We start from the raw sequence: 12243 nt of genomic DNA, 5'->3' as shown, positions 1-12243 counted from the left end.
CCTGCCTCACTCTCCCCCCCTGCCTCACTCTCCCCCCCTGCCTCACTCTCCCCCCCTGCCTCACTCTCCCCCCCTGCCTCACTCTCCCCCCCTGCCTCACTCTCCCCCCCTGCCTCACTCTCCCCCCCTGCCTCACTCTCCCCCCCTGCCTCACTCTCCCCCCCTGCCTCACTCTCCCCCCCTGCCTCACTCTCCCCCCCTGCCTCACTCTCCCCCCCTGCCTCACTCTCCCCCCCTGCCTCACTCTCCCCCCCTGCCTCACTCTCCCCCCCTGCCTCACTCTCCCCCCCTGCCTCACTCTCCCCCCCTGCCTCACTCTCCCCCCCTGCCTCACTCTCCCCCCCTGCCTCACTCTCCCCCCCTGCCTCACTCTCCCCCCCTGCCTCACTCTCCCCCCCTGCCTCACTCTCCCCCCCTGCCTCACTCTCCCCCCCTGCCTCACTCTCCCCCCCTGCCTCACTCTCCCCCCCTGCCTCACTCTCCCCCCCTGCCTCACTCTCCCCCCCTGCCTCACTCTCCCCCCCTGCCTCACTCTCCCCCCCTGCCTCACTCTCCCCCCCTGCCTCACTCTCCCCCCCTGCCTCACTCTCCCCCCCTGCCTCACTCTCCCCCCCTGCCTCACTCTCCCCCCCTGCCTCACTCTCCCCCCCTGCCTCACTCTCCCCCCCTGCCTCACTCTCCCCCCCTGCCTCACTCTCCCCCCCTGCCTCACTCTCCCCCCCTGCCTCACTCTCCCCCCCTGCCTCACTCTCCCCCCCTGCCTCACTCTCCCCCCCTGCCTCACTCTCCCCCCCTGCCTCACTCTCCCCCCCTGCCTCACTCTCCCCCCCTGCCTCACTCTCCCCCCCTGCCTCACTCTCCCCCCCTGCCTCACTCTCCCCCCCTGCCTCACTCTCCCCCCCTGCCTCACTCTCCCCCCCTGCCTCACTCTCCCCCCCTGCCTCACTCTCCCCCCCTGCCTCACTCTCCCCCCCTGCCTCACTCTCCCCCCCTGCCTCACTCTCCCCCCCTGCCTCACTCTCCCCCCCTGCCTCACTCTCCCCCCCCTGCCTCACTCTCCCCCCTGCCTCACTCTCCCCCCCGCCTCACTCTCCCCCCCGCCTCACTCTCCCCCCCGCCTCACTCTCCCCCCCTGCCTCACTCTCCCCCCCTGCCTCACTCTCCCCCCTGCCTCACTCTCCCCCCCTGCCTCACTCTCCCCCCCTGCCTCACTCTCCCCCCTGCCTCACTCTCCCCCCTGCCTCACTCTCCCCCCCTGCCTCACTCTCCCCCCCTGCCTCACTCTCCCCCCCTGCCTCACTCTCCCCCCCTGCCTCACTCTCCCCCCCGCCTCACTCTCCCCCCCGCCTCACTCTCCCCCCCGCCTCACTCTCCCCCCCGCCTCACTCTCCCCCCCTGCCTCACTCTCCCCCCCCTCTGCCTCACTCTCTCTCTCCCACTCACTCACCAGTAGGGGGAGGGAGACCCTGGTGATGATCTCAGCAGTTTTTACTGTCCCCTGTAGAGACTTGCTTTGCAGCTTCTGTACCACAGAACGATGCAACCAGACAGGACACTCATGTTGGAATGGCGGGGCGAGAGATCCTTGCGCGCGTCAATCTCCTGAGGAAGGTGCTGCTGTGCTCTCTTGACGAGTGAGCAGGTGTTGTGGGTCCCTTGTCTGCACCCCAAGGAGCTCTGTGTTCTTCAGTCTCTCTGTGGCGGACCCAGTGGGAAGTGGTCGACTGCAGCTGCCACAATCCTGTACACATTGAGACCTGGACGGTTGGTTCACACCATTTGACAAACCTCGTTGCCTCCTCCCTGTATGCCGACTCATCGTTGTTACTGATGGGGCCGGCCACTGTTACACCAGCAGCAAACTTACTGATGTGGTTTGAGCTGGCTGTGGCAGTGCAGCCGTGAATAGAACCGTGAAGAGCAGCGGGGGTTGGAGGGGGGGATGCTCGATGTGATAAGAGGATAAGACATATAGTAGGAGCAGAATTAAGCCATTCAGCCCATCGAATCTATTCTGCCATTCCATCATGGCTGAATTATTGTCCCTCTCAACCCCATTCTCCTGCCTGACCTTTGATGTCCTGACGAATGAAGAACCTATCAACCTCTGCTTTAAATTTACTCAATGACTCAGCCTCCACGGCCGTCTGTGACAATGAATTACACAGATTCACCATCCTCTGGCTAAAGAAAGTCCCTCTCATCTCTGTTCCAAATGGGTGTCCCCCTATTTTGAGGTGGTGCCCTTAGACTCGCCCACTACAGGAAGCATCTCGGCCCTTCAATATTCAGTAGGTTTGAGTAAGATCTCTCCCCTCCCCCCCTCCCCCATTCTTCTAAATTCCAGCAAGTATAGCCCCAGAGCCATCAACGCTCCTCGTGCGTTAATCTTTTTATTCCCAGAATAATTCTTGTGAATCTCTTCTGGACCCTCCCCACTCCCAGCACATATTTTCTTAGATAAGGAGCATTCAGCTACTCCCAATACGCCAGAGTGCGGTCTGACCAATGCCTTTTAACCTTCAGCACTACATCCTTGATCTTCTATCTCAGCCCCTTTGAAATGAATGCTAACATTATATTTACCTTCCTTACCACCAACTCAACCTGTAAGAGGACTCCCAAGTCCTCTTGCACCTCTGAGTTTTGAATTTTATCCCCATTTAGAAATGAGTCTGACTTTTATTCCTTATACCAAAGTGCATGACTGTACACTTCCCTGTATTCCACCTGCCATTTCTATGCCCATTCTCCCGATCTATTTGTTCTTTGACAGACTACCTGCTTCCTCAACACTACCTGCCCCTCCACTTATTTTACACTGTCTGCAAAATCGGCTACAAAGCCTTCGGTTCAGTCATTCAAATTATCGACATATAACATGAAAAACAATCCCAATACCAACCCCTACAGAACACCACTAGTCATCAGCAACCAACCATAATAGGCCCCCTTTATTCCCACTCTTCACCTCCTGCCAGTCAGCCAGTCTTCTCCATGCAAGTATCTTACCTCTAAAACCATGGGCTCTTGTGTGGCACCTTGTCAAGGACCTTCTGAAAATCCAAGTAAGCAACATCCACTGCATGCTATTACCTGGAAGTGAGGGGTAGTCCATCTGATCCAGGTGACTTATCTACCTTCAGACTGCTCCACCTTCCCAAACACTTCCTCCCTAGTATTAGCAACTGCACTCATCTCTGCCCCGACACACTCAAATCTCTGGCATACTGCCAGAAGACCGGTGCAAGATATTTATTTATTTCGTCCACCATTCCTTTGTCCCTCATTACTACTTCTTGAGTGTCATTTTACAGTGGTCTAATATCTTTTCCCTCTCTCCTGTACACTTTGTAGATCTGAAAAAAGACTTCTAGTATCCTCTCTTGTATTATTGAAAACATATTTCATCTTTTCTCTCCTTATGGCTTCTTAGTTGCCTTCAAGTGATTTTTCAGAGTTTCCCAATCCTCTAACTTCTCACTAATTTTTGTTATATTACATGCTCTCTCTTTTGCTTTTATGCTGTCTTGGACTTCCCTTGTTGGACACGGTTGCCTCATCCTCCCTTTAGAGTACTACTTTATCATTGGGACGTATGCATCCTGCACCTTCCAAATTGCCCTAGAGACTCCAGCCATTGCTGTTCAGCCATTATCCTTGCTGTTGTCCCCTCCCAATCAACTTTGATCAGCTCCTCTTTCATGCCTCTGTAGTTCCCTTTACTCAGCTGTAATACCAATACGTCTGATTTTATCATCCCCTTCTCAAACTGCAGGATAAATTCTATCATATTAAGGTCACTGTCTCCTAAGGCTTCCTTTACCTTGAGCTCCCCGATGGAGCCCGAGATGTTGCTGCCAGCTCAGACTGATGGTGGTTTTTCCATCAAGGAGTCCAAGATCTAGTTACGGAGAGGGGCATTGAGTCCCAGCGAAGACAGCAGCCTCTGAGGGATGATCATTGTAGACACCAAGCTGGAGTTGATGAATAACATTCTGGCATGATAGGCATCGTTTTCTTGGTGGGACTGGATGGAGTGGGGCTGAGGAATGGCATCATCAACGGACCGATTTGAGCAGTAGGTGAACTAGAAAGGATCCAATGGAGCTGGAAGGTGGGATTTTTTTTAATATAATCCATTACCAGCCACTTAAAGCACTTCTGTATTGTTGAAGTCAGTGCCACTGGGCGATAATCATTTACGCCAGTTATCGTTGCTCTCTTGGGCACCGGGAACGATGGTGGCTGTCTCGAAGCCTGCAGGGACAGTGGACTGTTTCAAAGAGATATTAAAGATGCCCATTAAGACCTCTGTTAGCTGGGCTGCACAATCACTCGGTGCATGACCAGCTATGTGCCTGGCCCTGCAGCTTTGCATGGATTTAGCCAGAATGCATCAAGTTATGCATCGAAGGCGTTCAGCCTGTCAGCACAGGTAGCGACACTGTCATTGATACTTGGGGTGGACTTGTAATCTTTTGTGGTTTGTATACTCTGCCACATGCACCACGTGTCCCTGGTGTCACAAAGCTGTCTGTGAAAGAGTGATCACACTTTAACTTCCGGCTGGCACAGGAGCGTGTGCCTCCTACTGACCTTCAAGTGGTCCCATCCCTGATCGGATGCAGCATCTTGATCCCTAAACTATGGCAGTGTAGTGTTTAATCATGGCAACGTCCTCAATGTATTGTCCTGTGTGGCCGTCACCGATCCCACACGTTCATCACTGTTGACGTGATGATCGTAGGAAGCCGCCTCTCTGAATACGTTCCCGTCCGTGCTTTGAAACAGACTTGCAGTGCTGTGGCAGCTCCTCCTGGCCAGGTCCTGATCAAACTGATTTGAATCGTTTAACCATTTGCAGGGTTTAGCAAAATGCATATGTGGTCTGAGTATCCAAGGTGAGGGCTTGGGGCAGTCTTGTGGGCTCCATGAATGTTGGTAAAACCAGGTCTAGTATATTCTCTCCTCTGTTTGTGAAGTTGACGTTCTGGTAGAACTTTGGTAGGACTGTTTTTAATTTGGCACGATTAAAGTCAGCAGCAACAACGAAGGCCCATTGGGGTGAGTGGTTTTGAGGTCACACATGGTGCCATAGATCTCCTGTAGTGCTTCCCCAGAATTAGCATGTGTGGAACGTCCACTTCCACAAAGCGGCCTGAGAACTGCTTTCTTTGTGAAGTGACCATCCAGCAGCTGAGAGTGAGTCTGGAAGAGCCAGAGATCTGGTATGTCACAAGCTGGCTCGAGGATCTTGGTGAAGCTGTAATTATGATAAAGTCCAGCTGTAGTAACGTCAAAGGAGTCTGCTGTCTGTGACAGCGATAGCCACTGTGTGGAACATCTGACCTGCTTCATGGATTACGTCCATCACAAAAGAGCATCACCGAGCTACTAACGCAGGTTGAATTCTGCAAGCACGGCAAACGTTAAATGTTGCCTTTGACTTCTTCACATTATTTTTTTTCATCCCGCTGGGAAGGATGAGGAAGAGACCTCTCAAACTGTACCTTCAGAATCTGTCACTACCCAACATCTGCTGTGGGACAACATGCACTCTTCCCCGCCACAAACTTGATTTCAGAGCAGATTGGAGCCAAAGTAGTATCTCATTGCACAAACACCCTTAAACTTCCTCCCTGCAGTATCAGTCCTCTTATCTTGGACTGTTTCTCACCAGTGCATGTTCCGCTGTTTAAGGCCTGCTTTCCTGTCCTTTGCCTACACTGCATGCTAGTGACACTTCTGCAACTCATTTTCATAGAGGAACCAGCAATGAGAAACTCTGCTGTGTGTGGTTTACATGCACAGGTCACGTTATTCAGTGTTAAACAATCACAATCAATTTCCAATAGTTGCCATTATATTGCCATGTTATTGGTGAGCACTGACTAAATTTTGAACAGGAAGACTCAAAGAGCCTTAATGTTATAATTTTGTAGCTTCTATTACACCAAGTTCCACTAGTGTGTTTTGTGTTACTACTATCCAGTAACACTGATTCAACTTCAAGGCCTTATTCTGGAAAATTGTTTCAGTATCTGATAACCAGTGCCAAATTCAAATAAGAGGACAGTCCCATAATTTGTAGGTCCTCACTGGGGCCAGATTGGATACTAATGAGTACACTGTGCTGATTGGCCTCTTTAAAAGATAGCATTGAGGTTTGAAACAATAATATAATTGGTAAGAATTGCATTTCACATTGCAGAGTTTCAGTAGCTTGGGGGAAGGGTGTGTGTGTGTGTGCGCGCTTTGATTTAATATGGATTCGATCTTGTAGAGTTTGACTTGTTGGTCCACTCAGTTATAATTTTTTATTGACTTCCAGGAGAAGCTGTAGTATTGATAAATCTCCCAGAGCAGGATCACCTGTCTCCCAAAAGAAAGACTTGGGCCGTTCTGAGTCCCTGCGAATTGGCGCCAAGACGCATCGTATCTTCCGTCCCTCGGACCTCATCCATGGCGAAGTGCTGGGGAAGGGCTACTTTGGGCGGGCCATTAAGGTAAATCTATCCCCAGCCCCTCTCTCGAATGAGCTTTCAGTCTGCGGTAGGAAGCATTAGTTTGGAGATCACACTGAGCTGGGCTGGTTTATGCAAATTGCACAGTGACCCATCAATGATACTTCTGCTAACACAAGAAGTCTGGGAGAGTTGCACCCAGTCTTATTATGATTGTTTTTGTTTTCTTTCCTGAAGTACAGGAAGACTTGGCTTTTGGTCCATGGGAGGCGAGAAGATGCATTTTTGTCAGTGGAGGAAATAGAATTAAAATTAATGCTATGCAAATTAGGTCATTTTATAATAGATATTTTCATATTGTGTCCAAGTCCAGATGCCCTTTTCTATCTACCAGCCTTTTCATTAGATTGGGAGAGAAGTTCAGCTTTCCAAGGTGAGGTGTAGAATTGACCAAGATCCTTTGCAGCTCCTCCATTCAACAGGTGATCAGTGCCAAGGACAACCTTCACTGCCAGTGACTTACAGCCATACGCGTGCATGGTTCAGTGGCAAAATGCTCTGCACAAAGGTGGCATAGAGTGAGGGGGTCTATTTGACTGCTGTTCCAAGTGTTTAAAGTTTGATCCTCGGAACAGAATTGTGTAAACCGAAAACACCCTTATGCATCTTTTCCTCGGTATTAATTGCTCCATGTTCCAAAAAATGAATCTTCAATTGAAAGCCCTTTAAAACCAGGCTTTGTTTCTCTGAATATTGGAATATTGTCCGGTAATATTCAGGGACATTGCAAATAATCCAGCCCAGTTTTCAAACAATTAAATAGTTACAAGTAGAGGCACGGAATGAACTGAGATGTAACTTACTGAAATGTGAGACTAAGTGGTGGGGGGGGGGATTGGTTGATGCAGATGCTGTTTACATCAGTGGTGCTGAGGTCGAGGGTTGAGAGCTTCAAGTTCCTAGGAGTGAGCATTACCAACAAAGTGTCCTTGTCCAACTGTATAGGCACCACAGTCAGTAAAACTCACCAGTACTTATTCCTTAGGAGACTAAATAATTTCACTTGTTCTCTGACTTCATCAACTTTTATCAACGCGCCAGAGAAGGCATCACAGCTTGCTATGGCGATTGCCGTGGCAGCGGCTGCAAGAAACTGCAGAGTTGCAGGCAGCTCTGTCCCTCCCGGAAACCAGCATCCCCTCCGCGGACGCTGTCAACAGTTCTCGCTGCCTCAGCAGATTACCCAAAGACCTCGTCCACCCTGGGCATTTGCTTTACCTCTCCCTCCCACTGGGCAGGTAAGAAATGTAAAAGTGTGCGCCAATGACAGCTTCTCTCCTGCTCTTATAAGACTGTCGAATGGGTACCCATGTACAAGGTAATGGACTGGCAATCTCTTTCATCGTGGCCTCACAGCTCATTGTCCGCCTACACTGTGCTCCCTTTAGCTGAACCTCTTTATTCCACATTCTGTTACTGTTTTTCCCTTGTTCTGTCTCAAAGCGTTAACGTACGGATGGCATACAAAACCAAGTTCCGCGTTGTCCCTAGGAACATGTGACGACGATCAACCAATCATGAGGGAAAAGGCATCAGTGAAGATGCGCACTCAAAATGATCTCAGAATGAAATGATGAAATTTGCCCCACACCTGATTATCAATCTGTGCCCTTGTTTATACTAACAAGAGAAAATCTGCAGATGCTGCAAATCCAAGCAACACACAAAATGCTGGAGGAGCTCAGCAGGCCAGGCAGCATCTATGGGGCGGTGGAAAGAACAGTTAATGTTTCAGGCTGAAACGTCGACTGTACTTTTTTTCATAGATGCTGCCTGGCCTGCTGAGTTCTTCCAGCATTTTGTGTGTGTTGCCCTTGTTTGCACTGCTTGAAACAATAAAGGATATTTTATCTTGAATGACCTTCAATCCTAAAGTAGTAATCAAACGTTGTCCGAGCTCAAATTATCTGCCATTCTTACTATATTTTATCAGGGTCTTAAACTCCACTGAAATAAATGTTTCAAGTGGTAAGTAATAATATAAGTACAACTTCTGGTTTTGTCAACAAATATATTAAAATCTTCAGCCTGATGCTCCAAACTTTCTTCCAAATATGTTAATATACATACAATCCACATGTAATCTTATTTTCACTGGGAACAGTAGTTGTTGCGCTAATATTCATTGTGTGTGTATAACTGCCCACTTGGTCCTTTATTCTGTGATTCAGGTTTGTGTTGAAAGTGCACTCAGTGCAGCTTTGTCCATTTCCCTCATTGCGGTTCCTTATTTTTGGACAGGTAACACATCGAGAGACTGGAGAGGTCATGGCAATGAAGGAACTGATCCGATTTGATGAGGAAACACAGAGGACCTTTCTGAAAGAGGTTGGTAATTAAGAGTTTCACTTTTGCTGTGCGCACAGCAATATCTGTTTGAAAGTTCACTGTCCTTTTAAATAACAAGATCCTGTAAAGAGGCTTGTTATACTCCTTGTGTATGATTATGCAGGTACGATTAGACTTGTTAAAGCTCTGAAACAAACCTGTTTGGCTTACTGGAACTATTATTGGTGAATGTTTTTTAAAAAAAAAGAGAAGTCTTTTGAGTTTTTTCCAAAGTAAAGTACTATCATGGTTAATTGGATCTTTGGCTGGAGCTGAACTTCACTGCCAGGTTTCCACAACCCTTCACATGCTTGTGGTACAAAATCTACCACCCTTCATTATATTCTGAACAACTCAATATTGCTGCTGTCGGGGATGGAGCTTTTCAAAGATTCATTGGGTCACCTGGTGAGGACTTCAGAATTGAGGCAGCAGTTACACCTGGTTATGTGATTCACTTCACGTCTTTCAAGAGCTATGGCTCCTGAAACAGATCATCTGTTCCTGCTCGTTCGTGGAAGAAATGCAACACACACCTGACTGGATTGCTAGGCTGTAATGTCGTGGAGTATTCAGCATGGTATTGAGAACGTTGTGTCAGCATCCCATGGTGGCTCAGCATGTATGACAGAAGGAACAGGCCACCTGCCCCTTGATCATTGGAAGAGGCAGTTTTTCCTACATCGGGTCACCTCGTCAGAACCTCAACCTCATAATCGGAGTGGTAATAAATCACCCATCAGTCCTAAGGGGTAGCTCAAGGCAGGGTCAACTGCAGGCTTGCGTTGGTCTTATTCCTTCAAATTTTTACACTTGCAGCAACAGATGTTGACAAGGTTTCCTTTGTACTGTAATAAAGTTAAATTTTTTCATCCAGAGGTCTCCTGTCAACAGCAATGTACAAATAACTGTGTGGGTTTCATTTTAACCATGACATTTAATTGTCTTTGTAATATTGAGTGATGGCGGAATTTCTGATCTAATCTGGAAAGTTTATAATGTTTTCAGAGAAACATTCCACCTTGATACGCAGGAGGTGAGTGAATCAGGAGTGTGAAACCACACTCAGGAAGTGTACAGGAAGTGACCGTTCTTTACTTGTCTCTCTATAACATGCTGCTTACAAAGCCTAAACTTTCCCTCCCAAAAATTAGGTTAAGGTGATGCGCTGTCTCGACCACCCAAATGTTCTCAGGTTTATCGGTGTCCTTTATAAAGACAAGAGGCTGAACTTCATTACAGAGTACATCAAAGGTGGAACGCTGAGAAGCATCATCAAAGATTTAGTAAGTGACGATGGAGCCCCAGAGTGTGCTGGGTTACTCTAGGGTTGCAGTGAAACCGTGAGCTGCAAGTCAGTTAAAGTTGTGTTGGACTGAGTGCTCTGTGCCATGTCATTGAAAGTACCAACCTTCTAAAGCAAAATATCTGCAGCAGAAGAACTGTGGGCACACTAACGGTGCAGTTAATAAGTGTGTTATCAAAAACCTTATTGCTGTTAAACACATTGTAAACTGCTGTTTCACTTTAAGTTTGGGTTCTTTAATAAATTACCAAATAAGAAAGGGGGGGGGCAGTGCTTACAGTATGGGGGGGGGGGGGAACTGATTTTTCTCCTTCGCAGTCCACAGTATTGATTCATTGGAAGTATGAGTGTTAACACACTGTGGTAAGAGTTAGTTTGGAACCTTTTGTTTGCGGGGGCTGGGGGTGGGGAAGTACATCTTGTTCATGGAATTTGCTTCCTCTGTGTTAACTCAGATGGTCACACCCCAACAGGTAGTTTGCCTGACCCTCAAATAATGAGAAGAAGTGATTATAATCCCCACAGTGTTTTGAGGGCAGGGTTGTGCACAGAATATATTTTATTAAAAATGCTGTCCGTAATCATTGACATACAGGGCCTGCTGCTTGTTTTAGGTGAACAGTTGGGTGCCATACATTCTGCGACCAGTGCTTGTGCAGACTGAGCTGTCTGTCCTGTTGTTGAACTACAGACTCTGCCCATAATATGTGTCTGATACAGACTCCACATTTGACACCTTTTCCAGGGGTATTTATCAGAGCACGATACAGACATTTGTTTCACCGACCTGTCTCTGGTGCTTCATGGTGAACTTTATGAATATCCACAACATTTAGAATCTCTCCTCTCAGGAGAGTAAAATGCTCCACAATTTTACTGGGCTTTGGTGTTATATTCGCCCAACTTCCCTTCTTACTCTCCCTCTGTAGTAGCACTTTCCATCTGCCCTTGGTGCTGAGACTTGACGGGTTGGTGAATGCAGTTGGCCAGCTGATGTATGGGGAGCTGTTTTGTTGCAATCAAAGCTTAAATATAATAACGCTGATGGGGCTTTCTTTGTTTTCTGCCTCCTGTAGGACACTCCATTACCATGGGATCACCGAGTGAGCTTTGCCAGGGACATTGCTGAGGGAATGGTAAGGCTTGGGACTTGTGGAGAATCAAGTTGTCTAAATTCAATATTTAGACCCACCCAAAGAGGGTTAGCGCAAGAGAGAATCCACAGTTTATAATAACAATAATATTGTTTTGTGTGTGTGTTTTGTTGACTACGCATCAACAAATCTAGGTTAGGTTATTCACTAGGCAACTCTTAATTAAAGGTCTCACTGTATTACCTCTGCACAAACAACGTAACTATGTTGACACCAGGCCAACACCTTACAACATGAGTCCTAACATTCCCTCTGTACCAATACTCAGTCAGACCAATTCATAACACCAAAATAGAGAATCTCCTGTTGGCCAGACGATTGGTCCTTTTTCTTCCCCTCCCAGCCCCTGCACTAGTTAGTCTCCGGAGTTCTTGCCAGTTTGCATTTGAAGCCCTTCGTTCTTAGTCTTTCCTTATGAGTACAAATGTTACGTTTCAGTTTCGTTGGCCCAAGGTCACCTGACTGATCTGTTACATTCCCATCGGCTGTAGTCCAGACCAGTACCAATTTATTGTCCTTCTACAAGTGTAACTAATGTCTCTTTGTTCTGAATCAGCTGACTACTAGACTCAAGTTACTCAGTCCAGACACAGACTCCCCTATTCATAAACCTACATGTTCCATCATACCAAAGAACACCTCTCAAACAACTTCTTATTTGAAAATTTTCTTTAGTTCAGCAGGTTATCAGGAGTGTAGCTGTGTCAACTGTAAAGCACTTTGATAGAACTATTCCTGAGCAAAACCAGTTCACAAGACAGCTCACAAAATGGCAGCCTCCATTCCTTCAAGCACTTGGCAAGAACAAAGTCAGCTGGTTTGCCTGCTTCTACTGTCCTTGACCCATTCGAGTTCAATATTTTCTTCAAGGCCAACCATTTTTCCTAACTTCCCTTCATAAAATTCCATGGGAAAGCCAGTTCTAAGA

The 12243-nt window shown here is 47.7% G+C and overlaps 1 protein-coding gene across 5 annotated transcripts in view; it reads left to right on the top strand.

Moving 5' to 3' along the window:
• limk1a (LIM domain kinase 1a) overlaps positions 1-12243 on the top strand; it is a 64432-nt gene that overhangs the window by 41810 nt on the left and 10379 nt on the right. For all 5 annotated transcript variants that reach the window (XM_059973109.1, XM_059973112.1, XM_059973110.1 and 2 more), the window contains 4 exons: positions 6335-6509; positions 8769-8855; positions 10010-10141; positions 11238-11297. In XM_059973109.1, the coding sequence (XP_059829092.1) occupies positions 6335-6509; positions 8769-8855; positions 10010-10141; positions 11238-11297 (454 nt within the window). The remainder of the gene's footprint in view (positions 1-6334; positions 6510-8768; positions 8856-10009; positions 10142-11237; positions 11298-12243) is intronic.

The sequence above is a fragment of the Hypanus sabinus genome, chromosome 6 (assembly GCF_030144855.1).
Source record: "Hypanus sabinus isolate sHypSab1 chromosome 6, sHypSab1.hap1, whole genome shotgun sequence".
Lineage (NCBI taxonomy): Eukaryota > Metazoa > Chordata > Chondrichthyes > Myliobatiformes > Dasyatidae > Hypanus > Hypanus sabinus.
The sequence above is the reverse complement of the archived record's forward strand: the minus strand, read 5'-3'. Positions and strand labels throughout refer to the sequence as shown.